General features: G+C 34.3%; 1 protein-coding gene across 1 annotated transcript in view; it reads right to left on the bottom strand.

Annotated features, from left to right (window-relative positions):
* The window catches only part of LOC125246326, a 110182-nt gene that overhangs the window by 58123 nt on the left and 25048 nt on the right, over positions 1-27011 (bottom strand). Inside the window, exons 4-7 of the mRNA XM_048157287.1 lie at positions 16359-16463; positions 16153-16263; positions 15901-16041; positions 15575-15598 (exon numbers count right to left, since the gene is read on the bottom strand). Coding sequence (XP_048013244.1) covers positions 15575-15598; positions 15901-16041; positions 16153-16263; positions 16359-16463 — 381 coding nt within the window. The remainder of the gene's footprint in view (positions 1-15574; positions 15599-15900; positions 16042-16152; positions 16264-16358; positions 16464-27011) is intronic.

A 27011-nucleotide genomic window follows, 5' to 3' on the forward strand; every position in this document is an offset into this window, starting at 1 on the left:
GGTTCCTTGTAATAAACCTGTAATAAATGTGGTTGGCTCTGTGACAAATTGAATGTTATGTTCCTAGATCCTTCCATGAGGATGGCCTCCTGCACCCCAGCAGAGCTGAGCAACCTCCTGTCAAAGGCCATGAACCAGATGACTATTGTAAGCAAAACCTCAATCATTCACTACACTACTGTTGAAAAGTTGTGGGTCTTTAAGATTTTTACATGTCTTTGAAAGAAGTCTCACATTTTAAAATCATTAACCCCAGGTTGTTTCAGTGAGGTTGTTCTTGAAAGGCCTGTAGGCTAAATAATCAGCTAAAAGAGGTAACATACGTGACAAGTATAATGTTATAATGCTTGTAGTTATAATCATTTATTTAACTATTATGATAACAGGATATCATGGTCATTAATTTATTTATTTATGATTCACCTAACTATCGCAATTTGTTTATGATTTAAAAAAAAAAAACATTTTTATTCCAGAATCAATATTAATTCATATGAAATTTCTCTATTTTAGTCCTTGCCTATAGACGTGGTGGACAGAAGTTACCCACTCTTGTGTCATTATCAATGCTGGTCACGTGACGTAAACCAGTCCTGCTGTTAATGAGCAGAATTACTGAAGGAAAGAAACAACAACAACAGAAAAAGAGAAAAACTTCCAGCCACAGCCTTAGATGAAATTAACCAAAGATAAAAAAAAAGACCTTAAAGGGTTAGTTCACCCAAAAATGAAAATTATCCCATGATTTACTCACCCTCAAGCCATCCTAGATGTATATGACTTTCTTCTTTTAGACAAACACAATTGGAGATATATTTAAAAATGTCCTGCACTACAAAAAATGATTTTCTTATTTAATATTTTCGTATTGTTTATATTCCAAATATCTAGAAATTGTTAAATCAAAATGCTTTTTCTAGATAATTAAAATTACATAAAATATTTCTTGTTTCTGTTTGAAATCCCAAGATGAAATTCAAAAATCTAAAATCTGTTACAGTTGCCGATGGATATTGCCGCGCATATTGTGGGCAGCCTATAACACATCTCGATTGAGACAGACTGCTTCAAAGCTCATGTGTGCTGTGATGCACGGGATATCTGTGATCACATAAACAGTAACATCTTCTCAGCATGTTTAATAATAGAACCCGTTATAATCTGTGATATTGTCTACACTGGATGAGGAGTGACGCAACACAACAAATTCCTGTTTTATTCCAACTCTAGTCTTCATACAACATGTGTTTGTCAGGATGGTTGTTATTTTGTAAGATTAGGGAGAGACTGTACCTCTCATTTGTGTGCCATGTGTACTATAATTTTAGAACAGGAGCTTGTACTCCTTTGATTTGATATAAAAGTTTCAGATGGAGCTGTTTTTTACTTTCTGTTCTCATTATGTTCATGTAAGCAGGTCATGGTGAAATTTTTCTAGCATTTATATATACTACTACTATTACTACTATTAATATTGTTCATATTATTAAACAAAATTAACAAGATCTTTTAAAAACATAATATAATGACTTTATTATAAAAGGACCCACTATGAAAACACAGTTTTACAGTGTTATTCGTGTCTTTCCTTTTACTTTACAGCACATCACTGACAGGCTTTCCTGTGTAACACTGATTCAAGTTTTCCACCATTGTATTTATCCAAATGAGGTTTGTAAATGCATGGATGTTTCATATTTTGCATTAATTATTCATCTTATATGAAAATTACAATGTAAAAGAAGACGTGACAAGGTCATTGGTCTTCTCACAAAATGCCACATTAAAGGAATATTCAGAGGGGCGAATTGAAATAATTTCTTTTGGGCATTATCATGCCACAAATATTGTATATTGAGCTAAACTTAAATTAAACCTGGAATGATAATTTGTGTTACCAGATGAGATACTTTGCAATGGGTATGTATGATGTATGATATTGATCTGTACTATTTCTATTGCAGGATCTCAGGGATCCCCAGTTGAAGGCATCAGGACATCAGATGTTGGCCTGGACAGATGTACCAACAGTACACCACAAAGACCTCTGCTTTTAAATGGATGGCTGATTACTACCATGTTCTGTGCGGGTATTATTATAGCAAAACTGAGCACCTGTGACAGTGGGATTTCTAATTTTAAAGAATAGTCATACATCAGTAAATTATTTATTTATTTTTTTATTTAAAAATTTGAAAGGATTTTTAAAAGTTGCAAACTTTTTTCTCCAGTTACAAAAACAGCTACACCTTTTCAAATTCTTCATTGGAGGTGCACAAATCCTATTTCACAAATTAAGAAATTCATATGCTCACATTTAAGCCGTGTTCTTCGGACACTGTAACAGTCCTGATATGATGTCACACTTTGCAGTATCTTTTTTATTAACATGAATTCAAATTTTAACAAATATATTCAAAATTTAAAGATATACAATCTGACAATCTGATCTTGTCATTATTAATCAATCAGTAATCAACACTGCACCACCCCGAAATTACATGCACTGTAGAAGTATGGTTTTGGCAGGAAATGAACAGTAGCTAAATATTTATTATAAATGCTACTATTTGACATTCAGTATTTTAGTCTATATTAAAGGGATACAAGTCTCTTTTATGTATGATGTTTTTTTTATTACAAACTGTTTTTGTTTGTTTGTTTTTAGCTAGCACTTAATATTTCTTTAATGTTACCACATGAGAATAGCCAAACAGTGTAGGTGATTCACAAAATCATACACAAAGAAATGTGCATGATTGGCCAAAGTTTTACTGATCTACAAAAAAAATTGAGCCTATGAATTTCTTAATTTGTGATTTGTAGAATAGGTTTAGTGCACCTGCAATGAAAAAAATTAAAGGCAGCAGCTATTTGCACTAAGTGACAATAGCACATTTTCTTACACTAGGTGAAAATAGTGATAGATTCTGTTTACACCATGTAAAGTATCAGTTCTTTGCAATAAGAGTAAATAGATGCTTTCTATAGGCCTACTTAATATTGGCAGATACTATTTGCACCTCAGTATTTTTGTACATTAACAGGATGCAATAATATAGAGTGTAAATGATTGTATTTATTAAAATGATTAAATGGATGCTGCCTTATTGGTAGAATAAAACCCTCCCTACACCTTCTCCTAACCCTACCCACAATAAACATTTTTAATATTATTAAACACTCATTCAGTTTAGTTCCTCTTTTAGAACATTATTTTCATTTTTATTGAAAATAAATGCGAGCTTAGCAAAAGGCAGATTTGAACCTGCATCAAAAGCCAGAACTCCCTACTCGCTACTGCTGTGTCACTGAAGACGTTGCCTTCTGTGCTTCTTTTTTAAAACTTGAGTGACCCAAAAGCTAGTGTAAATAGCGTTTGCCAACAAGGGACGCTATTTGCACTTTATGTAAATAGACACTCTGAAATTTAAAAGGTGTAACTGTTGTGTTGTGTTTTTGAGAGAGAAAGGAACTAAGTTTTCAACTCCTAAAACATTTTGATGACTTCACTGAAATATTGTCTACTTCTTCCACTGTCAGTTGCTCAGTTTCACTACAATAATGCTAGATATAATACAGCATGTGCATAATTGAGTCGCTATTCTAACAGCTGGGGGCTATAGACTTATATTAAATGAGCAATATTATAATAAATATGCACATTGCTTTCTGTATTCACAGTTTTATTTTTACGCTGCTAGAGAACCACCTGCACTGCAAATTTTCAGGAGTGACATTCGCATTTATCCAATTACAGGAGTGAATCCGTTAAATCATTGGGGCACTTCATGAATTGACACTGGTTTACATTTAGATAAAGATGAAATATTTTAATTTTGATATAAATGTCAATAATAATTATGAAATAAATTTAAATATTCATAAACCTTGAAATTAAAAAAGTAATTAAAAATATATATTTTATTGTCCATTGTATTGAAATTGTGGGTTACATCTTTGTCACCCTTTTCACCCCTGATGAGTTTACATTTCTGTTACAAGAGCAAGGAACTTACATTTTAATTGCAAAGGAAAACCAATTCATCGTCTATATTCTTCTGTCCTCCATTTTTAAGGGTAAGATTTCTTTATAAATCATCTACTGATCCATATGTCTTTATTTTTGTTGAACACAAAAGGAGAGAGTCATAAAGTCTCAGTCACAGCAAGAAAAGAAACTGATGGCGTATTCTGACTCAGGCTGTCAGTCTCTTGATGTTCTGCCTTACATCTCCTTTTGTGCTCCAATAAAAATAACACATTTGGTACAAAAGAACATGACCAGTTTTATACTTGAGTAAATATTGCTTTTAATTTGTAGCTTGAGACTATTTATAATAGCTAATAATTAACTTGTATACCTCTTTGTGTGTATTTGAGAGTAAATGCCTTTTCTATGTTAGTCTTGTATAGAAGGTTTGTATGCTCTAACGATGTAGGCTATTTGTAACTGTATTTTGTAAATATTAAAGCAATGTTAACTGAATGTGATGTGTGATTATTTTGTAAACAGGCTTATCTTTTAGTATTAAGTGTTTGAGATTTTTAAAATAAGTAGAAAATGTGTTAATTGTATAGAGTTATTTCACCCAAATGAAATCAACATCAACGTTGGGTAAGCAAACCAGTTAGATCGATTTCATGTTGAATTCGTGTTGATCTACAACGTTGTTTCACTCAGCTGAAATCAACATCGTTTCGACGTTAGGTAAGCAAACCAATTAGATCGATTTTATGTTGAATATGTGTTGATTCTACAACGTCGTTTCAACCATCCGAAAATCAACATCGTTTCAACGTTCGGTAACCAAACCAATTGCGTCGATTTTCCGTTAGATTTGAATGGAGTGTCTGACGTTGATTCAACATTACCCCGATGAGCAAACTGATGCCGGATCAACGTCGGAGATCAACGTCGTTTCGATGTCACGAGAAACGTCGTTTCTACGTTGATTCTATGTCAGTTTGCTATCTGGGTGAGTGCTGGTAAGATGCCGGTACAAATGTACCTGCTCGGCCAGAATCAGCTCGAAGTCGTGCATCTTCAGATGCAGAGCCGAGCACAAATTTACAAAAAAAAAAAAAAAAAATGACATGCGTACTGCCAGGCTAAATGGGTTCTTGCACATTTGTATTTATACTACTGAAAGTGTATGCTGTGGTCCAGTCACAGGAGATCCATTTGAACAGTAAACAAACATGGATTATAGATTATTGCACATAATTATTATTGCACATCTGGCTGTCTTTACATTGTTTTAACGACAGATTTTAGAGGTGTGGGTAGGGTCCGTGTACGTTTTGATAGTTTGTTTTCCAATTTGAAATGAAATGCGCAGAAACGAGAAAACGGTCGTTTCCCATTTTTTCATTTGTTAAAAAAAATGGAAAAACGAGATTTTGGCTCGATTTTCGTTTTTTCGGGTCACAAACAGAAAACGGAAACACGACTTTTATATCATGCCAGGTCCGTGTAACGCTTTGCAGTTCTTTGTTCAATTTGCACCATCAAAATGAACCAAATGAAAAGTTGGCTTCAAACTTTCATTTTTTCATTTTTTAGAATACTTCACAAACGGACAATTGTCACTCAGTTTAATTTTCGATTCTACATGTTTGGGTTGTTGCGTCCGAATCTGATTTTTGAACAAACATAAAATATGACTCATTATTCTGATTTTTCCATTAATAATGAGCGCTCGCGGGTGGATCGTACCACCAGTGTCGCCGGGGGTGGAGCGTGTGTTGATATTCATCCAGAGCGCTGTACAGTTATGGATAGATCTACCCAAGTTATGGATAGGTCTGCCCAAGCAATAATTTAGCGCCTGCCCTACACTATATGTACAGTACGTTGAGCTGTTCATAGAGTTTACTTTGGACTTAAGTAGCATATAAAGAATACGGTCAGTGCTTAACTCGGTAAAGTTGGCAATATTTTTTCTCATACGGTGACCGGGAGGGGACATGTTCGGTTCACTTAGTTTTGTCGTGGCCACGACATATAAACTCGTGGGAACGTGATAATATGTCGTGGCCACAAGATATTAATTCGTGGGAACGTGATAATAAGTCGTGGCCATGAGATCGTTTTGTCCTTATGTCGTGACCTCGAGATCATATGGTGAGGGAACCAGATCTTTTTCTCGTGGCCACGACTTCATTATGTTGAGAGAAGGACATCTATTTCTCATGGCCACGAGTTACATGTGTAAACAACGCGCGCTACCATAGCAACCTGGAATTAAGAATGATAAAATAAGTGCGGAATTAAGAAATTATTATTATTTGAATGCTGTCTATATAGTCAACATCGCGCGCAATGTAATAAGCTATAAATAGCCTATTGCGCGTGATGTTGCCACTATAGCATTCGGATGAAGTTTGTTATTATCAATTTGATAACAAACGTCATTTAATGATAATGAACATTTATCCATCCCATCTCACAGCCTTTTAATCTGATCGTGTCTTTATTATAATAATAATAATAATTATTTATTATAAATATGCCTATTAAACCTAAATAAAATGATGAACAAAATTAAGTTTTTGTCTAGGCTATATCAGTGAATGGATTTTTTTTTAGCTTAAATATTCTTTTAACAACCAATTAATAATAATAAATTATTTGAACTTCATTCAAATGCTGTCACGGGCACGAGGGTCTACAAATGATAACAGACCCTCATTTATCCTATCTTCATGGCTACAATACAGTCATAAAGTCACATTTTTTGGCATGATCTGGCATTTAAAGTATTTACAAAATATAGCTAATGTAACGGAGGCCAGCTAGTAGTTGCTGTGCGAGTAAACCTCACTCCTCTGATCTCAAGAGATGCTCTAGCGACTGACACTAGGGGTTGCAGCCTTTAGCCTCCTCGTTAGAGCGTCCGACTCCCACGCCGGAGACCTGGGTTCGAGGCCTGCACAGAGTGGGGCGAGTAGGACCTGGGTGAGGGGTTACACTAACAACATAATATAGGCCTACAGAAAGGATACAATCAATCAATCAATCAATCAAACTTTATTTCTATAGCACCTTCCAACAACCAAAGCTGAACCAAAGTGCTGTACAACATTAAAAACAAGATAAAAAATAATAATAATAAATAATAATAAAAGTACAAATAGGTCAGCAGAGCACATTACAACATTAAGATAAAGAGAAGTGTCACAGGACAACTAAGTGTTAAAAGCCATTCTAAATAAGTGGGTTTTAAGTTTGGCTTTGAACAAAGGCAGGTCAGTGATGGAGCGTAAGTCAATGTGCAGAGAGTTCCAGAGTTTTGGACCGGCCACTGCAAAAGAACGGTCGCCCCACTGTTTGCACCGGGACCGGGGGACCTCCAGCAGATGTTGCCCAGCAGATCGTAGAGCTCTGCTGGGTCGGTGATGGCTCAAAATCTCACACAAATAGGAAGGTGCAAGGTCATTGACTACATTAAAAACAAATGTCAAAATTTTAAAATGAATTCCGAACTGGACAGGGAGCCAGTGCAGGGAGTATAGGACAGGTGCGATGTGCTCGTGTTTCCGACTGTTAGTGAGCAGGCGGGCCGTAGCATTTTGCACAAGCTGCAAATGGTGAAGACCAGCTTGGTTAACTCCCACATAGAGCGCATTACAGTAGTCTATGCGGGAACTAACAAAAGCATGGATAGCTTTCTCCAGGTCACAACGGCTCAAGAAGGGTTTAACCTTTGCTAGGAGACGGAGCTGAAAGAAGCTTGCCCTGACCACAGAATCAATTTGCTTATCAAATTTCAGACTGCTGTCTAATTTCACCCCCAAATTTTTCACAACGTGGTTAAAATGGGGGGTCAACGCAACAAGATCAGGAGCTGAAACACTGGGCAGGTTGGATGTGCCAAAAACAATACATTCAGTTTTGTCCTCATTCAAACAGAGAAAGTTCTGAGACAGCCACAATTTGATGTCATCTAAACATCTGTTTATGGATTCAAGACTGTCAGAAGAATTGGGGACAACCGGCAGATAGATTTGTAAGTCATCTGCATACAGATGGAAGGACACATTGTGACTTGAAATAATTGAACCTAAAGGCAGCATGTACAGAGAGAATAGAACAGTGCCCAAAATGGATCCCTGTGGCACACCAGAGGTCATAGGGGCTGAAGAGGAGGAGAGGTCATCAATCATAATAGAGAATGTCCTATCTGTTAAATATGACCTAAACCACTGATACACGAAATGAAGGGGAAAATAAAGCAAATAGGGCTAAATAACAATGAATAAAAAAACATTTAACCAATAATGATAGCCTAATAATAATAATAAATAATGTAAAAAAAAAAAATGAAATAAAAAAAATTAACAGTCAGTGAATGGATTTAAAAGACTGTTGGATGTGATAAAAATATACATGGCATATTCTAATATTTATTAATAAACTTCATTCGAATGCCGCTGTAGGCAATTCCGTGCTTTTTCTTAATTAAAAATAAATATTATTATAATCTTATTCATTTCTGATAGTTCCAGGTTGCTGTGGTAGCGCAGGTTGTTTACAAATGTAACTCGTGGCCATGAGAAATAGATGTCCTTCTCTCAACATAATGAAGAAATATCTCGTTCCCTCACCATATGATCTCGAGGCCACAACTTTACATCACATGGCCACGAGATTGTTTTGTCGAGGTAACGACATCCTTATGTCGTGGCCACGCGACGTAAAGTCGTGGCCTCGAGATCATATGTGAGGGAACGACTTATTATCACGTTCCCACAAATTAATATATTGTGGCCACGACATATTATCACGTTCCCACGAGTTTATATGTTGTGGCCACGACAAAACTAAGTGAACCGAACATGTCCCCTCCCGGTCACCGTACAAAACAATGTAAAACATGAAAATATGTTTAGCAGATGTTTGTAGACAATTTTGCAGATGAAGCGTTCTTTAACAGAGGTGTGTGCGGTCTTATCATTATCTGTTTGAATTGAAATCAATTTTTTGTTGCTGCTTGTTACACAAAAATACAAATGAATAAAAAACTATATCTCATATTCTGATAATTTATGAATAATGTTATTTAATGATATTATAGATTACACTTTTGCAGAATGTGCCATGTTTGCTGAGATTTGACCAGCGGGTGTCGCTATAGCGTGTGGTCACTCCCTTCTGCTCCGCTGCTTTGCGCATGCGTAGAAGTTTCTCATTATTACGAGAAAGTTTCTCATTATTATGAGAAACTTTGTCATTATTATGAGATGTTAAGTCATTATTACGAGAAAGTTTCACATTATTATGAGAAAATAAATCATTATTGGTAGTTTTTTGTTATTAATATGAGATGTTAAGTCATTATACGAGAAGCTTTCACATTATTATGAGAAACTATGTCATTATTACGATAAAAAATATTGCCAACTTTACTGAGTTAAGCACTGACCGTATTCTTTATATGCTACTTAAGTCCAAAGTAAACTCTATGAACAGCTCAACGTACTGTACATAATAGTGTAGGGCAGGCGCTAAATTATTGCTTGGGCAGACCTATCCATAACTTGGGTAGATCTATCCATAACTGTGCAGCGCTCTGGATGAATATCAACACACGCTCCACCCCCGGCGACACTGGTGGTACGATCCACCCGCGAGCGCTCATTATTAATGGAAAAATCAGAATAATGAGTCATATTTTATGTTTGTTCAAAAATCAGATTCGGACGCAACAACCCAAACATGTAGAATCGAAAATTAAACTGAGTGACAATTATCCGTTTGTGAAGTATTCTAAAAAATGAAAAAAATGAAAGTTTGAAGCCAACTTTTCATTTGGTTCATTTTGATGGTGCAAATTGAACAAAGAACTGCAAAGCATTACATGGACCAGAAAAAAGGTCTACACATGCTACATGTTACCAGTTATATTTTAGAACACCCACAACTCATGTAACTGTATAACTATTGAATGGTTGAATGAAAGTTTTTCTTGTTTGATATGTATTTAAAGGTGCCATCGAATTAAAAATTTAATTTACCTTGGCATAGTTGAATAACAAGAGTTCAGTACATGGAAATGACATACAGTGAGTCTCAAACACAATTGTTTCCTCCTTATATAAATCTCATTTGTTTAAAAGACCTCCGAAGAACAGGCGAATCTCAACATAACACCGACTGTTACGTAACAGTCGGGATCATTAATATGTACGCCCCAATATTTGCATATGCCAGCTCATGTTCAAGGCATTACACAAGCCAGTATTAATGTCTGGAGCTGCACAGCTGAATCATCAGACTAGGTAAGCAAGCAAGGACAATAGCGAAAAATGGCAGATGGAGCAATAATAACTGACATGATCCATGATATCATGATATTTTTAGTGATATTTATAAATTGTCTTTCTAAATGTTTTGTTAGCATGTTGCTAATGTACTGTTAAATGTGGTTAAAGTTACCATTGTTTGTTACTGTATTCACGGAGACAAGAGCCGTCGCTATTTTCATTTTTAAACACTTGCAGTCTGTATAATGCATAAACACAACTTCATTCTTTATAAATCTCTCCAACAGTGTGTAATGTTAGCTTTAGCCACGGAGCATAGCCTCAAACTCATACAGAATCAAATGTAAACATTTAAATAAATACCATACTTACGCGATTAGACATGTTGCATGACGAACACTTTGTAAAGATCCATTTTGAGGGTTATATTAGCTGTGTGAACTTTGTTTATGCTGTTTAAGGCAAGCGCGAGCTCCGGGGGCGGAGAGCACGAGAATTTAAAGGGGCCGCAGCCTAAATCGGCGCATTTATAATGATGCTCCAAAATAGGCAGTTAAAAAAATTAATAAAAAAAAATCTATGGGGTATTTTGAGCTGAAACTTCACAGACACATTCAGGGGACACCTTAGACTTATATTACATCTTTTGAAAACACGTTCTTCGGCACCTTTAAATCTCTATTTTCCATTCAAAAATTGGCTTGAATGAAATCTGTGTAAAATGTATCATATTCCAGTTAATAGAAATCAGGCCCGGAGGTAACACTCAGTTTATGATTGGGGCAGAGAAAAAGCCACCTTTGAAACAAGACAATACCTGATTGGTCAGAACTCCTCAAAGATGTGGGACAAACACCTAAGTTTAAATAGTCACATCACTAAATCCCGGGATACACTGCATGATTGTTGGCTGTCCCAGACGAAAGATTGCCATCGTGAAACAATCATGGCGATTTCTGTGATCGTGGCTCTTAATCGGTGGTCCTATGTCGTACACTGAGAGAGGTTCAAAGAAGGCCGTTTTCCTGGTCTTGTGACCAAAGATAGCCTACAATCATTTTCTGACAGTGTCAGAAATTCAGCATGATCAACGCACAGTGTGTTTACTGCTACGACCTACGTCTACTGACCAGCCAATGAAAATGCGACATTAAATCAATGCGACATGGCGCTAAAACTTAAAACTGCTTACCTCAAGCTCTTTTCCTTTCTTCTTTCGCTGCTTCCTTTTTTCCCAGCGCACATAAAATCTACAACTGCCAAAGTGTGATTCAACATAGGGTTTTACCACTAGCGCATGCTGATGGCATTTTATTCTTCTATAAAAACTTGCATCGTAGCCTACAAGTCAATAGGTGTCATCATCATACAGTCTACATGCATGTCGTTCCCAAGTTTAATAGATCCATGTCGCACAGTGTGATAGTAAGTAATAAGTAATGATCTTATATGATTGCTAAAATTGTGAGGTGTATCCAGGGATTAAGACAATAGAGGACTAGGACTAAGATGAAGCTGAAGACCATAGTAACTAATCCTTGAACAAAGAAGAATATGGCTTAAGATGAAGGACAGACGACAAAGGACAGACAAGCAGCTCATTCAAGCCATCCAACTCTTACTCACTTTCCTTTTCTTTTACTTTAACTTTCTTTTCCGTTAAGAGTCTCGTGTTCTAAGCAGGTTCTAAGTTAAATTTAGCTGCAAAGTTTAACCAACGACTTTTGCCGCCTCAACTTTAAACTCCGGCCACGACAAGAGACTTAATTTAATTTGCCAGCACACTCAAACGTGATTGGTTTTTACCTGACAACAATCCAGACCTGAAAAGATCCTGCAACAAATCATTGACACGGAAAAACACTTTTCTCCAAGCCAGGGACGCCGACAAGGGAATCTGCATTCAAAGTCGACAAGCAAGTGCCTCCAGATTCTAAAGCTGAACTGGTGCATTAAATTACTGTGATTCATGGTTCGTTCAGGTCAGGTCTTATGAAATGCATATTTTGCAAGACATAGCTCATTATTTCACTCTCTCTTAAAACTCTTTTTCACTTCCTTTTTTTCTGCAACGTGTATGAATGTTTGTGTGTGTGTGTGTGTTTGTGTTAGAATAATCAATAAAGTCTCCTGTAGATTTTAAAAAGAAGTATCTTGTGTTATGTGCTTGTAAATTTAATGTCTTAAACTGTCGATCTTGTTACCGTGCTATAAATTAATGTTTTCACGATAGTTTGATATTCATATCCGCTACAAAAGCTTATTACGGCCCGAGCAAATGAATGCTGGATGATTCAGTTGCTCGGTCGTAAACTAAGTGACTCTTTATAATTCCCTATAAATTATTTCATTTGAGCTGATTTGTTCCTCTATTTGAGACATTATAACAAAATATATGGATATGAGAACATATATACAACTAAGTTAAAAAATGATCTCTTAAATATTTTCTAATTTCACTAAACATTTTCATTTATTCAGTAAACATTTTTATTAAACATGGACCTTTATTTTCATTAAAAGGGCTTATTTCTGCTATTGTAGCCTCATTTTGTATGTAAGCAATTGATTTATACATGCGCAAACTGGGTGTTGGTACAGATGTACATTCATGCTTGCTCAGATTCACCTCGAAGTCATGCATCTTCGGAAGCAGAGCCGCACGGAAAATTACAAAAAATGCAGTGCATATCACCACGTAAAATGGGTTGGAGCGAGAAGTGATACAGCTACAGCCAGATTGTCCTACCAGGGCTTATATTGCATCATTTTTGTCATGCTGAACAGCAATTAATTATTGTATTTGCATTATTATAAGGGCAGGTTTAGGGTTGGGGTAGGTGCAGACATTGCAGGGGTTTTTTTGTTTGTTTGTTTTTTGTTTTGTTTTTGGTAACACTTTACTTGAAGGGGTGTGCATAAGACTGACATGACACCTTCAGAATCATGACATGACACATGTCATGAATATGAAGGAGGTTTTACGCATGTTTATGACAACTGTCATTAAGTGTCACTCAGTTATGTCAGTTTTAATGCAAAGATGACATTGTTTGAGATTTCTTTGTTACGACAACTTGACATAAACCAATACATCGTAACCTGTCAGTGTCTTTGTCATGACAACTTGACATTACAAAGACAACATAACCTGTCATAAACATGACATAGCAGATTAATTATCAAATTTTAGAAACTACTTAGCTCTATGGGTTAACATAACATTACATTATTTTGGTAACACTTCAGTATAGGGAACACATATAAACTATTAACTATGATTTTTCACTCAATAAACTCCTAATTTACTGCTTATTATAGTTAATTGTTAAGTTTAGGTATTGGGTAGGATTAAGAATGTAGAATAAGGTCATGCAGAATAAGGCATTAATATGTGCTTATTAATTACTAATAAATAGTCAATATTCTAGTAATATGCATGGCAATAGTAATAAGTAACTAGTAAAAACTAGTAAATAGTAACTAGTTAAAAGACCCTTAAATAGGTTAAAGTGTTACCATTATTTTATAACAGTGTCATCTTTTTTAAGAAATTTGAAATTGTCTATTATCTGACCTTCTGTTGGAGGAAACTTATAAAAAAAAAAAAAAAAACTTGTCACTTAATGACATTTTAATGACAAATTCAATTTGTACCACTGTAGTTGAGGTCAAGATAAATATTCATGACACTATTATAATGGCCTCATGACAGCCAATGTCAAAACCAACCACATGACAGTTTAATGTAATGTTAACCCATAAAGCTAAATAATGTCAAGTTGTCATGACAAAGACACTGACAGGTTATGATGTATTGGTTCATGTCAAGTTGTCATAACTCGGACATCTCAAACAATGTCATCTTTGCATTAAAAATGACATAATTGAGCGAATGACATTTAATGCCAGTTGTCATAAACATGCATAAAACCTCCTTCATATTCATGACATGTGTCATGTCAAGATTATGAAGGTGTTATGTCAGTCTTATGCACACCCCTTCAAGTAAAGTTACCTTTTTTTTTTGCTTTTTTTTTTTTTTGCTTTGGTACTATTTTCACAAGTAAGGTGTATATTTTCAAAACTCTTAGTACAAAAATCCAAACTTTCACACACACACACACACACACACACACACACACACACACACACACACACACACACACACACACACACACACACACACACACAGACACACACACATTTTGATTTGCTATCAAAATGAGGGCATTTCATAGGCGTAATGGTTTTTATACTGTACAAACTGTACATTCTATTCCCCTACACTAACCCTACCTCTAAACCTAACCATCACAGAAAACATTCATTTTTTTCATTATTAATAAAACATTTAGTATGTTTTTAAAACTATTTTAAATATGAGGACTCATGAAATATCCTCTCATTTCATGTTTACGTCATAATACCAGTGTAATACCCATTGTATAATATGTCATTATACAAATTTGTGTCCTCATAAATCACAAAAATGCACACACATTGGGGACTTTCCATAGACATATTGATTTTTATACTGTATAAACCGTATATTCTATCCCCTACCCCTAACCATCACAGAAAACTTTCTGCATTTTTACATTTTATAAAAAAGCTTCCGACCGTAGCTGTATGCCTTCTAGCCACAACCCGCGAAATGGGGGTGTATGCACTCAATACGCACTTCCGGCAATGCTGCAATGACGTCATTTTTGCAGAGCAAAACATTAGGCTTGTTCAAGATGCTTTGGCACTGCGCAGAGAGATTGGTGAACAAAGTACCACAAAAGCGCTTGTAAAGAACATACGACTCCTTATGCTTTTGAATCACTCTCACGGTAATTAAATGTCATATGCCGATCGGTCTGTGCAGCGCCGAGGCATCTCGAACAAGCCTATTCAGAGGCAAAGATCACAAAAATTGCCACAGCATCTCTTCTCTATTCACTTCCATCCAACCACAATGTGCATTCTCTCCTGTGATCTAAATAGTGGGGCGCTGTTATTATAACCAAGATCTATACAAGGTATTAGAACATTATTTATACATTTAACTCCCTACACCAGATAGCATTTTGAAGAAGTTACCACAGTTCCCCACTGAGGGACAAATTTGCTGCCTAGAACAGAGAATGGTCAGAAAGTTGTAAGCATCTTTTTTTTTTTTTTTTTTTTTTTTTTTTTTTACAAAAATCTCACTGGATTATAATAACATATTCTGATGTAAATACTGTACATGCATAATTAGACAGCAATTACATGTGGTAATTAGACATAAAGGATTTGAAAAAAGTTTCACAAATACCTTGTGTTTGTCGTTTTCCATCGTCTTAAAGAAATTAACAAAAACATTGTTATCCAAATATTCCATCTATTAAAAACTTTTTTTTTTTTCATTGCAATAGCATTCCAAGTCAATTAATAATTTTTATTTTAATGTAGCACTTATCTACCATACACTACTCATTGAAAAACATGCAAAAAATACAAAAGTAAATATTCCATGCTCAAAAACTGTATTGACTGTGTTGATTATTGACTATGAATGCATGTAAAAAAATAAAAATACAAAAATCCACTTGGGTCACTATGTTGCTAGCATATATAATATATATATCACGCTTAATATACCTGTATATATATAGCACATATCACCAGGTCCAAAATTACATGTTGTGTCCTCAGGTTTGTGTGGACAGAGGCTTTTTTCAAAGCACAATTCCAGATGCTTTGGATTATCACCAGTACCATAACTGCAATCTATTTTTGTTTCTGTAATAAAATGTATGACATAGTGTAAGTATAGCACATAACTGAATTCTTGTAAATGACGAAGGAGAGATGTAAAACAATGTGTAAATTGTTATTTACTGTTATACTTACCGGTCATTTGACATGTTGCATTGTCAAATTTTAGCTCCCACTTACATGGGGTTTCACAACATATAGGCTTGGACTTATAATAATAACAAGACACCACATAGTCACTTTCTCCTGAAAAGGCAATTATCATGAATTAACAAGAATTAACCAATTTTCAATTGTAAAAAACAATTTTCAATTGTAAAACCAGAAAGATGTGTACATACTGAGATGTATTTTACACCTGGCATCTTTGTCAATTATTCCATTAGGTATTGAGGGGGTGGAGAAATTTTTATCACCGCTATTTGTTTTGCATTCCATGTTTTTTTCTAAAGACAAATACAGACATTTTCATTAATATATTGTTTTTAAGATTTGATCAACAAGGGTCAGACTGTCAGGGAAATGACAGTATACACTGCAGAGTGTTCAGTAACAGCATAAAAGTATTCTATTCTTTATTCAGTGACAGGATAATAGTATTCCATTCCTTTGTGTTTTGTCTTTATACTAATATTATACATGATTAGGTGATATTAATCCATTTCCTTCCTTATCTGCTTTATTTTACTTTAAAGTAAATTTTATATCACATTTAACCTAGTTAAATGAGAGTAGGCTATTACCTGTGTCTGATATACTGTATATATTGCATAACATTCATTCTTCAAGTCGATGTCCATAATATTATATCCATTATAAAAGTCAGTTTGAATGTCCGCTGAGGAAAGCGATCTTGAGTAGCGTTAACATATACCTTGTGTCACTTTTGAATGATTTGCATATTATTTATTGCACCCTCATAATTCTCAGACTGACAGGTTGTCAGATGTCAGGACATATGTCAGGTAATATATGACCCATGGTGTTACATTGTGACATGGTTATGTGACTTCCTATACCAGTGACTGTATGACTTCCCAAGCTGTTGTCTGTACGTGTTAAAAAAGACAAAACAGATCAAACAGGACAGACTTCTGACTTTTGATAGGGTATCACATCTGTCACCCAGCAATGATGTTTTATGGTTTATTCCTTCCTTGTCTGCTGGCTCCTTCCAGACTGATGGTGCAAAAGGTGTCATGACTGTGACCGTGCTTTCTTTGATTGAGGGGATCTTAAAAGACACACAGGCGTGGTTTGTGTTATGTTGACACCTCAACTGGATCAGTAATGGCTGTTCAATACAGTATATGTTAATTGAGTCAAAATATTTGGGTCAAGACAGTCAGGTAGACAATCACCCCCAACACAACAATTGGTATATCCATTTAAATAACGTGTGTGTGTGTGTTAACATTAGTGTCTAAGACAAAGATAAAAGAGAATCAAGAATCAAGCCAAAGAGTCCTCATTACCCATACACCACAGAATAGGTGTTGTTTGGGAAGATTTTCTTTTTTTAGAACATCTGTATCTGTTTCCAAACACATTGATATGATCATTGTTAAAAAGAATGAAAAGCATTTATTTATTTAACTCACAGTGAAGATGTTTGTGAGTCAAACCTGGTGGGGGAAAAGTGCATACTATATGTGTCTGTGTTAATGGTTTTACGACAGTTGCTTAGGCTAGATGTTTTAAGAAAGACACTTCATCAAAACCTTTCTGGTGATTCTCAGGATTGCACACAAAAACATCTTATACTGATTCAGTGTATATAAATTTGTTCAGTTCAGTAACTGAACAAGTAACAGAATGTTCTATCAAAGCGACACAACATACACTTATATCTTTTTCTCTGCATGTGTATGTGTGTAAATAGTTGTGCTAAAATCTTTGTGCGTATTTTTACACACTGACATATTTTGTCAGGGCTATATCACATCGCTGTGATGCAAAGTTCCACAGTCTATAGATAACTTTCAGACATAATCTTTATACAGAATTATGTGTATCTAAAACACCTAACATTCAAACGTCCAAATCACTAAGAAAAGTGAGTACAGCATGCATTTAAAAGTATAGTTATTATAAAAAAAAAAAAAAAAACACACACACACACGCACACAAAATATTATTGAGCAGTTGTGAAAGTTTTTTTAAATGTGGTTTTGTAAATGGTGTTTTTTTAGTTAGTCTAGTTTTAGTTCAGACAGCAGATGACGCTGTTCACATTTGTTGGAACGTGCTTAGTTTTTTTTTCTTTTTTGTGAAGACTGTTCTTTGAGAGTTCTCAACGTTCACTATAGGAATAAATGAAAATGAGGAACTTAAGTGATAGTCTTTCTGTTCGAGTGTTTGACTACTAAATTGATGTTTCTTTTAGTGCAACTTTCCAGCTATCTATGATATGGGATCACATGAAGCATCAACACGAAAAGTAAGTAACACTGTTTTACACTTAAAACTATTATGACGAATCACAACTAAGTAACGCCCTGAAAGCTGCACATTTATTTTTTTAAGTTTGAGGTTATTAAACAGCATACCAAACTCCGGTAAACCCAAAGATAAAATTAAAAAAATTTGTGTACACAAAACACCATGCAACTTCAAGAGCCCTAATCACCAAGAAAGCACAGTACACTATACAAGAAAAGCACCGTTTATAATAAATACAGACTACAGAAAAGTAATTCATGAGCAGTTTCTAAGTTTGTTACAAGTTTGTAAATGTGGTTTTGCAAAATGCCGTTTTTACTACTTCACTAGATTTAGTCATCTTGTTCAGATAGCAAATTACACTATTCACATTTTTGTTGGTTGGCATGTGTTTTGTTTTAGGTGAAGACAAAACAGTGTAAATTTATGCTTTTCCTCACATGGGAAATCATGTGTGATGAAACTTTTTCAAATGTATGACTGAACATTTTTGATAAACCAGCATTTCAAATTATTTTCCTAAGGTGTTTAACGTCTGTAGAATAATTTCTTTCAACATCCTGCTTGAGGTTAAAGATTATAGTATGTTTTCAACTATTATCACCATCCTCTTTGACTCAAACAAAGCTACTTTATGTGCTAAAAATCTTTGTACATTTGTGCTCTTCTGTCAGATTTGTTTATATTACTGATGTAATGCAAAGGGAAAGGAAAGCTATAAAGAAGAAGTTTGTTGATTTGTAAGTGCCATTTTTACCACTAGTCGATGATGCTGTTTTCATTTTCTTTCTTTGCTTTAGTACATTTGTACAATTTTTAAAGTCTATACTCTCTGAGCGTGTTCATAGGAGTTAATGAAAATGATACTGCTTAAGACTAAACAAATGATATTTCTTTAAGGTCATCTTTCTGGTCTGTCTACAATGCAGGATCACAACACACGAAGCCCCAACATGAAAAGTGAGTCTTGCTGTTTTTCTGTTATACAGCTATTACACTTCAAACTTTTCTAACTATTACACTTAGCATTTCACAGCACAGCCATAGATACATAGCTCTTTTGTGTTTGTCTTTAAACAACAGTTAAGTAAATAAATTACAGTTGATAAGTAGTAGTTTTAAGTGAGAGGTGGGATGATTCATGCCTTTTTTTTTTATTTTGTCAACACCAATACTTTGGCACCACTGTTTTTTTTTTTTTTTTTTCTTTTGGTGTCTGTCCTTTAGAACTGATCCAGAAAACAGACGTTGTGTTCTATGTCTATATAATTTCTTATTCTTTTTATGAAAACATGTGATAAGCAGTTTTTATCTTCATCAGCAGAATACTAAAATGTTTTAACATATTGTAAATGTCAATAGTTGTAACTAGCAAATGCTAGTGAACTGTTTTTACTGAGATAATTTACAGTTATATGTAAAACAAACTCAGTCTCAGTCAGTTGGATTCTAGTTTCTACTGAACATTGTTATTGTACCGCACGTTTAACAACGCTAGTGTTTTTTAAAAAAAAAAAACACTGTAAAACATGAAAGAAAGAAAAGAAAAGATGAAAGAAAGAAAGATGTCTTCATTGTTTTACAGTGTTTTTAAAAAAAACAATACATAGATGTTTTACAAGATAAAATATTTCAGAGTTCCTTGTGCTGAATTCAATATCCACATGCCGTCCCAAAATAGCACTATTGAAAAACTAGGACAGTATAATAAAATTATGTAAAGATCTCAAGTGAAGACGATGATTTAAACCATTATTTTTATTAAGTCAAGCAAATTCATGGGGAACGTATACGGACAAACAAGCCGAGAACACCTAGAGTTCACTAACATTACAGCAGATTCAAGGAAACAGTTTGTTTTTCAAAGTTGTTTTGCTGAGTGTAAGGAAAGCAGACACACACTCACACACACACACTACAATCACACAGCAATACCCTGAAAATGTTGATATTAAAAATTGGTAGACAATTTCGAAAACAGTGTTTCAGGAAAAGTGCAAACATATCAACAAATGTCTCCAAACTGTTACATCTTAATATTTGGTCTGGTTTCAGAGTCAGAGGAGCACTGGGAAAGACCTTGTGACTTGTGTTAAGTTTGATGAGGCCGAGAACACTAGCGTTGTTAAACGTGCGGTACAATAACAATGTTCAGTAGAAACTAGAATCCAACTGACTGAGACTGAGTTTGTTTTACATATAACTGTAAATTATCTCAGTAAAAACAGTTCACTAGCATTTGCTAGTTACAACTATTGACATTTACAATATGTTAAAACATTTTAGTATTCTGCTGATGAAGACAAAAACTGCTTATCACATGTTTTCATAAAAAGAATAAGAAATTATATAGACATAGAACACAACGTCTGTTTTCTGGATCAGTTCTAAAGGACAGACACCAAAAAAAAAAAAAAAAAAAAAACAGTGGTGCCAAAGTATTGGTGTTGACAGAATAAAAAAAAAAAAAGGCATGAATCATCCCACCTCTCACTTAAAACTACTACTTATCAACTGTAATTTATTTACTTAACTGTTGTTTAAAGACAAACACAAAAGAGCTATGTATCTATGGCTGTGCTGTGAAATGCTAAGTGTAATAGTTAGAAAAGTTTGAAGTGTAATAGCTGTATAACAGAAAAACAGCAAGACTCACTTTTCATGTTGGGGCTTCGTGTGTTGTGATCCTGCATTGTAGACAGACCAGAAAGATGACCTTAAAGAAATATCATTTGTTTAGTCTTAAGCAGTATCATTTTCATTAACTCCTATGAACACGCTCAGAGAGTATAGACTTTAAAAATTGTACAAATGTACTAAAGCAAAGAAAGAAAATGAAAACAGCATCATCGACTAGTGGTAAAAATGGCACTTACAAATCAACAAACTTCTTCTTTATAGCTTTCCTTTCCCTTTGCATTACATCAGTAATGTAAACAAATCTGACAGAAGAGCACAAATGTACAAAGATTTTTAGCACATAAAGTAGCTTTGTTTGAGTCAAAGAGGATGGTGATAATAGTTGAAAACATACTATAATCTTTAACCTCAAGCAGGATGTTGAAAGAAATTATTCTACAGACGTTAAACACCTTAGGAAAATAATTTGAAATGCTGGTTTATCAAAAATGTTCAGTCATACATTTGAAAAAGTTTCATCACACATGATTTCCCATGTGAGGAAAAGCATAAACTTACACTGTTTTGTCTTCACCTAAAACAAAACACATGCCAACCAACAAAAATGTGAATAGTGTAATTTGCTATCTGAACAAGATGACTAAATCTAGTGGAGTAGTAAAAACGGCATTTTGCAAAACCACATTTACAAACTTGTAACAAACTTAGAAACTGCTCATGAATGACTTTTCTGTAGTCTGTATTTATTATAAACGGTGCTTTTCTTGTATAGTGTACTGTGCTTTCTTGGTGATTAGGGCTCTTGAAGTTGCATGGTGTTTTGTGTACACAAATTTTTTTAATTTTATCTTTGGGTTTACCGGAGTTTGGTATGCTGTTTAATAACCTCAAACTTAAAAAAATAAATGTGCAGCTTTCAGGGCGTTACTTAGTTGTGATTCATCATAATAGTTTAAAGTGTAAAACAGTGTTACTTACTTTTCGTGTTGATGCTTCATGTGATCCCATATCATAGATAGCTGGAAAGTTGCACTAAAAGAAACATCAATTTAGTAGTCAAACACTCGAAAAGAAAGACTATCACTTAAGTTCCTCATTTTCATTTATTCCTATAGTGAACGTTGAGAACTCTCAAAGAACAGTCTTCACAAAAAAGAAAAAAAAACTAAGCACGTTCCAACAAACAACATGTGAACAGCGTCATCTGCTGTCTGAACTAAAACTAGACTAACTAAAAAAACACCATTTACAAAACCACATTTAAAAAACTTTCACAACTGCTCAATAATATTTTGTGTGTGTGTGTGTGTGTTTTTTTTTTGTTTGTTTTTTTTTTATAATAACTATACTTTTAAATGCATGCTGTACTCACTTTTCTTAGTGATTTGGACGTTTGAATGTTAGGTGTTTTAGATACACATAATTCTGTATAAAGATTATGTCTGAAAGTTATCTATAGACTGTGGAACTTTGCATCACAGCGATGTGATATAGCCCTGACAAAATATGTCAGTGTGTAAAAATACGCACAAAGAACATTCTGTTACTTGTTCAGTTACTTGTACATGTGGGGTCATAGAAGATGGTAATAGTTAAAGTCCATCTCTTTAATTTATTTGCTGGATGTTGATGCGCTAGTTAAAAAACATAAAAACATTGAAAATATTGTGTAATTGAAAATATTGTGTAATTACACATTGAAGCATACTCTCAGTTTGAAAATGACATCCATATGTTCTTTTAGTATGAATTTTGTCTGGATCACCCAACACAAAAGTTTTGTGTTCTGACCTCACAAAGATAACACCTAGATTAGCTTTCTAGAGCATTGTGTGTTTGTTCTATATGCTTAAACTTAGTGATCAACATACCTCCTTTGTGTTTGTTAAACACCTCTGGTAAATAATTTGAAATGTAGTTTTGTCAAAAGAATAAAAGAAAAAAGGTTCATTCATACATTTAAAAGTTTTCTATGCTACAGTACAAACACATCCAAAAAGTTTTACTCATGTGGAGAAACCACTAAGCTACATTACTACTAATAATAATAATAATAAAAAAAAAAAAAATCAATTATGGTCATCAGACTGTTTTAAAGGAAATTAAAGAAAAAAATAAAAGTTTTATTTAAAGACAATAGACAACATGCATTGTTTTTGTGGCAAACCAAACAGATGTATAAATGTTTAAACAATTAAAACTAAAACATTTCTAATAATTTATCAAAAGTAAAGACACATTCAGATCTTATGAAGACTTCAGATGTCTCAACACTTGTGAAGATATGACCCCAACCCCCTGTGAGGTCTTCAGATGACAAATTTTGGATCAACATGCACCAATACTAAATTTTTCTATATACCCTAATCATTTGTTAACATGTAATCATTACTTCAGTGAGCTTGTTGTTTTCAGCCTTAAATTAATACGTTTAAATTAATAGATTGTTAGCTAACTGCATGAATTGTATATACATTTATGAAATCACATAACTTGACAGACGCCTCTGACAACAGGTCACTTTAAATTGTAATGTTGACATGCATTTTCTGTAAAGCTGCTTGAAAACTATGCATATTGTGAAAAGCACTATACAAATAAATGTGAATTGAACTGAACAAATTTATATACACTGAATCAGTATAAGATGTTTTTGTGTGCGAGCCCTGAGAATCACCAGAAAGGTTTTGATGAAGGGTCTTTCTTAAAACATCTAGCCTAAGCAACTGTCGTAAAACCATTAACACAGACACAGTATGCACTTTTCCCCCACCAGGTTTGACTCACAAACATCTTCACTGTGAGTTAAATAAATAAATGCTTTTCATTCTTTTTAACAATGATCATATCAGCGTGTTTGGAAACAGATACAGATGTTCTAAAAAAAGAAAATCTTCCCAAACAACACCTATTCTGTGGTGTATGGATAATGAGGACTCTTTGGCTTGATTCTTGATTCTCTTTTATCTTTGTCTTAGACACTAATGTTAACACACACATACACGTTATTTAAATGGATATACCAATTGTTGTGTTGGGGGTGATTGTCTACCTGACTGTCTTGACCCAAATATTTTGACTCAATTAACATATACTGTATTGAACAGCCATTACTGATCCAGTTGAGGTGTCAACATAACACAAACCACGCCTGTGTGTCTTTTAAGATCCCCTCAATCAAAGAAAGCACGGTCACAGTCATGACACCTTTTGCACCATCAGTCTGGAAGGAGCCAGCAGACAAGGAAGGAATAAACCATAAAACATCATTGCTGGGTGACAGATGTGATACCCTATCAAAAGTCAGAAGTCTGTCCTGTTTGATCTGTTTTGTCTTTTTTAACACATACAGACAACAGCTTGGGAAGTCATACAGTCACTGGTATAGGAAGTCACATAGCCACGTCGCAATGTAACACCATGGGTCATATATTACCTGACATATGTCCTGACATCTGACAACCTGTCAGTCTGAGAATTATGAGGGTGCAATAAATAATATGCATTCTTAATGTTATGTTAATGTTGTTATGGTGTTGCTTAATGTGTGTTACGTTGTATTATATTCCTGAATTGCTATTAAAGCTTATCGTTTGTGGATCTCCGTACTCACCTCATCTCTCCAACATACACCACTGTAATATATATATAATATACCCTAGTGAAAAAATAGTATACTTAAGCACAATTTATTTGTATGTACTTTAGTATAACTAAATGTATTTGTGGCATGCTATAAATTGGTATACTTAACGTCTGCTAAATTGGAACAACTAATTTTGTACTAAATGCATTTTAGTTGTCCAAAAGTACATTGTACTTATTTTTTGATGTAAGTACATAGGCCACTTAATATAAAGTGGGACCCTTGTTTGTGCTGAAGTGGAACTATTCCAAGTATACTTTAAATATACTCTTGTATTTAAATTTTGAAATGCTGAATTCACTCAGCATAAACTATGTATTTTGGTGGCATTAGAATTGCAATTCAATTACACTGTAAGAGTATTTAACATGCATTAATATTATACTGATAACAAACTTTTAGTGATTTTAAAACACATTGCAATGGCATTCCAAGTTAACTTGAAGTGTGCTAATGGCATCATTATAGTGTGATTCAAATAGACTACAATAAAGTAATCTTTATAAATAAAGTTAGAGTTTTAGAATATGCCTTTTACAGAAAGCCCCAGTAACGTACTTATCCAGTGAACATCAGTGAGACAATGGGAACAGATTTATATGTATATTGAATACAGCAACCAAAATTATTAATATAGACACAGTAAGTGGTGTGTGAAAATAAACGTGAAACGGCCTGTTGCTATACAACACGAATGTGCATTAAACTTTAAGCTGTTAAAGAAATAAAAACAGCAGACACAACATTAAATATCAAGAATGTTTTGCTTCCCGTTTACCTGACATTATTTGTCATTAATGCAGCATGAAGCAATTGCATAAACCGGCACATTAGTGTTATTTTTGTGCAGTGCACGCACTAAAACACAGACAGTTCCGTTCATTGGTGGAAAAATGTGAATGTGCAGAACTGCTTGTGTTTCCGTGTGTGCGAATGAAATATAATCATCCGTAGTAACATTCCTCTGCCGATTGCACCACAACTGCTCCTGACAAAAACACAATTAAATGATTAGGATAAAGGATTAACTTTGTGTTTTTTTTTTGTTTTGTTTTTTTTTTGCTCAGGATCAGTTTTAATTTAATAATTCATAATATTTTGACAGCCCAAAGGGCAGCAGTCCATATTTCAAAGTGCAAATAAGGGCCATTAAAGTAGCATTAATGGGAAAAGTGTATTACAGTAGGTGCATTGAAGTGCATTAGGAATACACAAATGTAATAAAACTTCTGATCAGGTACGTGATTTTCTTTCACCATTTCAAAGTGACAATGTTGTATTATTTATTTGTCAAAATTACAAATATTTACTTATGTAACTACTTTCTTTATGTATATCTGTTTGCAGCCGTGCAAATTGCTACTGAATTAAATTAAACAATAGCCTACCTGTATAGCCTAGCAATAATTTGCTCAAAGTGTGAGCAAATTATTAAAAAAGGCATAGGTCATAATTATAAAACTTACATATGATTATTTTTTGCTACTCAAAAAGAAAGCACAAAAAGAAAGTCTCACCTAAAAAATTATATAGCATCATCTAAAAATAATTTGATCATTCTCGGATTTGAAATACATGGTGAGACTTGTGTCTTTAGCTAAAATGATTTTTTAGACTCTAAAGTTTACCTCTGACAAATGTGCCAAAATCTGCAACACAGATTCCCAATAGTGTGCTCCAGCGAGTTTGGTTGTTTAGCAAAAGTACAGCAAAACCAATTGTTGGTGAGTGTGATGGCATTGGCTTTATGGCATGTTCAAAACATATTAATCATTGTGGTTCAACCAATAGTAGTAAGTTGGGGCAGGCCAATGGGGGTCAAGGTTTTGCTTCAGCAATTACAGTGTTTTCAAGTCATGTCAGAAAGAATGTATTTAAAATGCACATGAACATCAGCACAACTCATAATTATGAGTTTAGGTAACTCTGGATTTCCTTAAGAGTTTCCGAGTTAGGTATGTGACGGTGAGAAAACATGTCAGAGGCAATGGATGCAGAATCTGCCCCAGTGAAAAAACCTACCAAAATGTGTTTAAAATAGGCCTAGATTCATTTCATACTAACTAAAAACCCATTAATATACAATATTCAGCATTTGAAGTGGATAAAAAAAGTTCATCAAAGTTGTCCTTAGAAGGTTTTAGGACAGCTTTGATGAAGGGTTTTGATCCACTTCAAATGTTGACTATTTACAGACATACTGACATAAATATTTAAATTAAACTTTGTTTGCAGTTCTACTTTATTGCAAAATGCACAGTGCATA

This window comes from Megalobrama amblycephala, linkage group LG14 (assembly GCF_018812025.1).
Source record: "Megalobrama amblycephala isolate DHTTF-2021 linkage group LG14, ASM1881202v1, whole genome shotgun sequence".
NCBI classification, from domain to species: Eukaryota; Metazoa; Chordata; class Actinopteri; order Cypriniformes; family Xenocyprididae; genus Megalobrama; species Megalobrama amblycephala.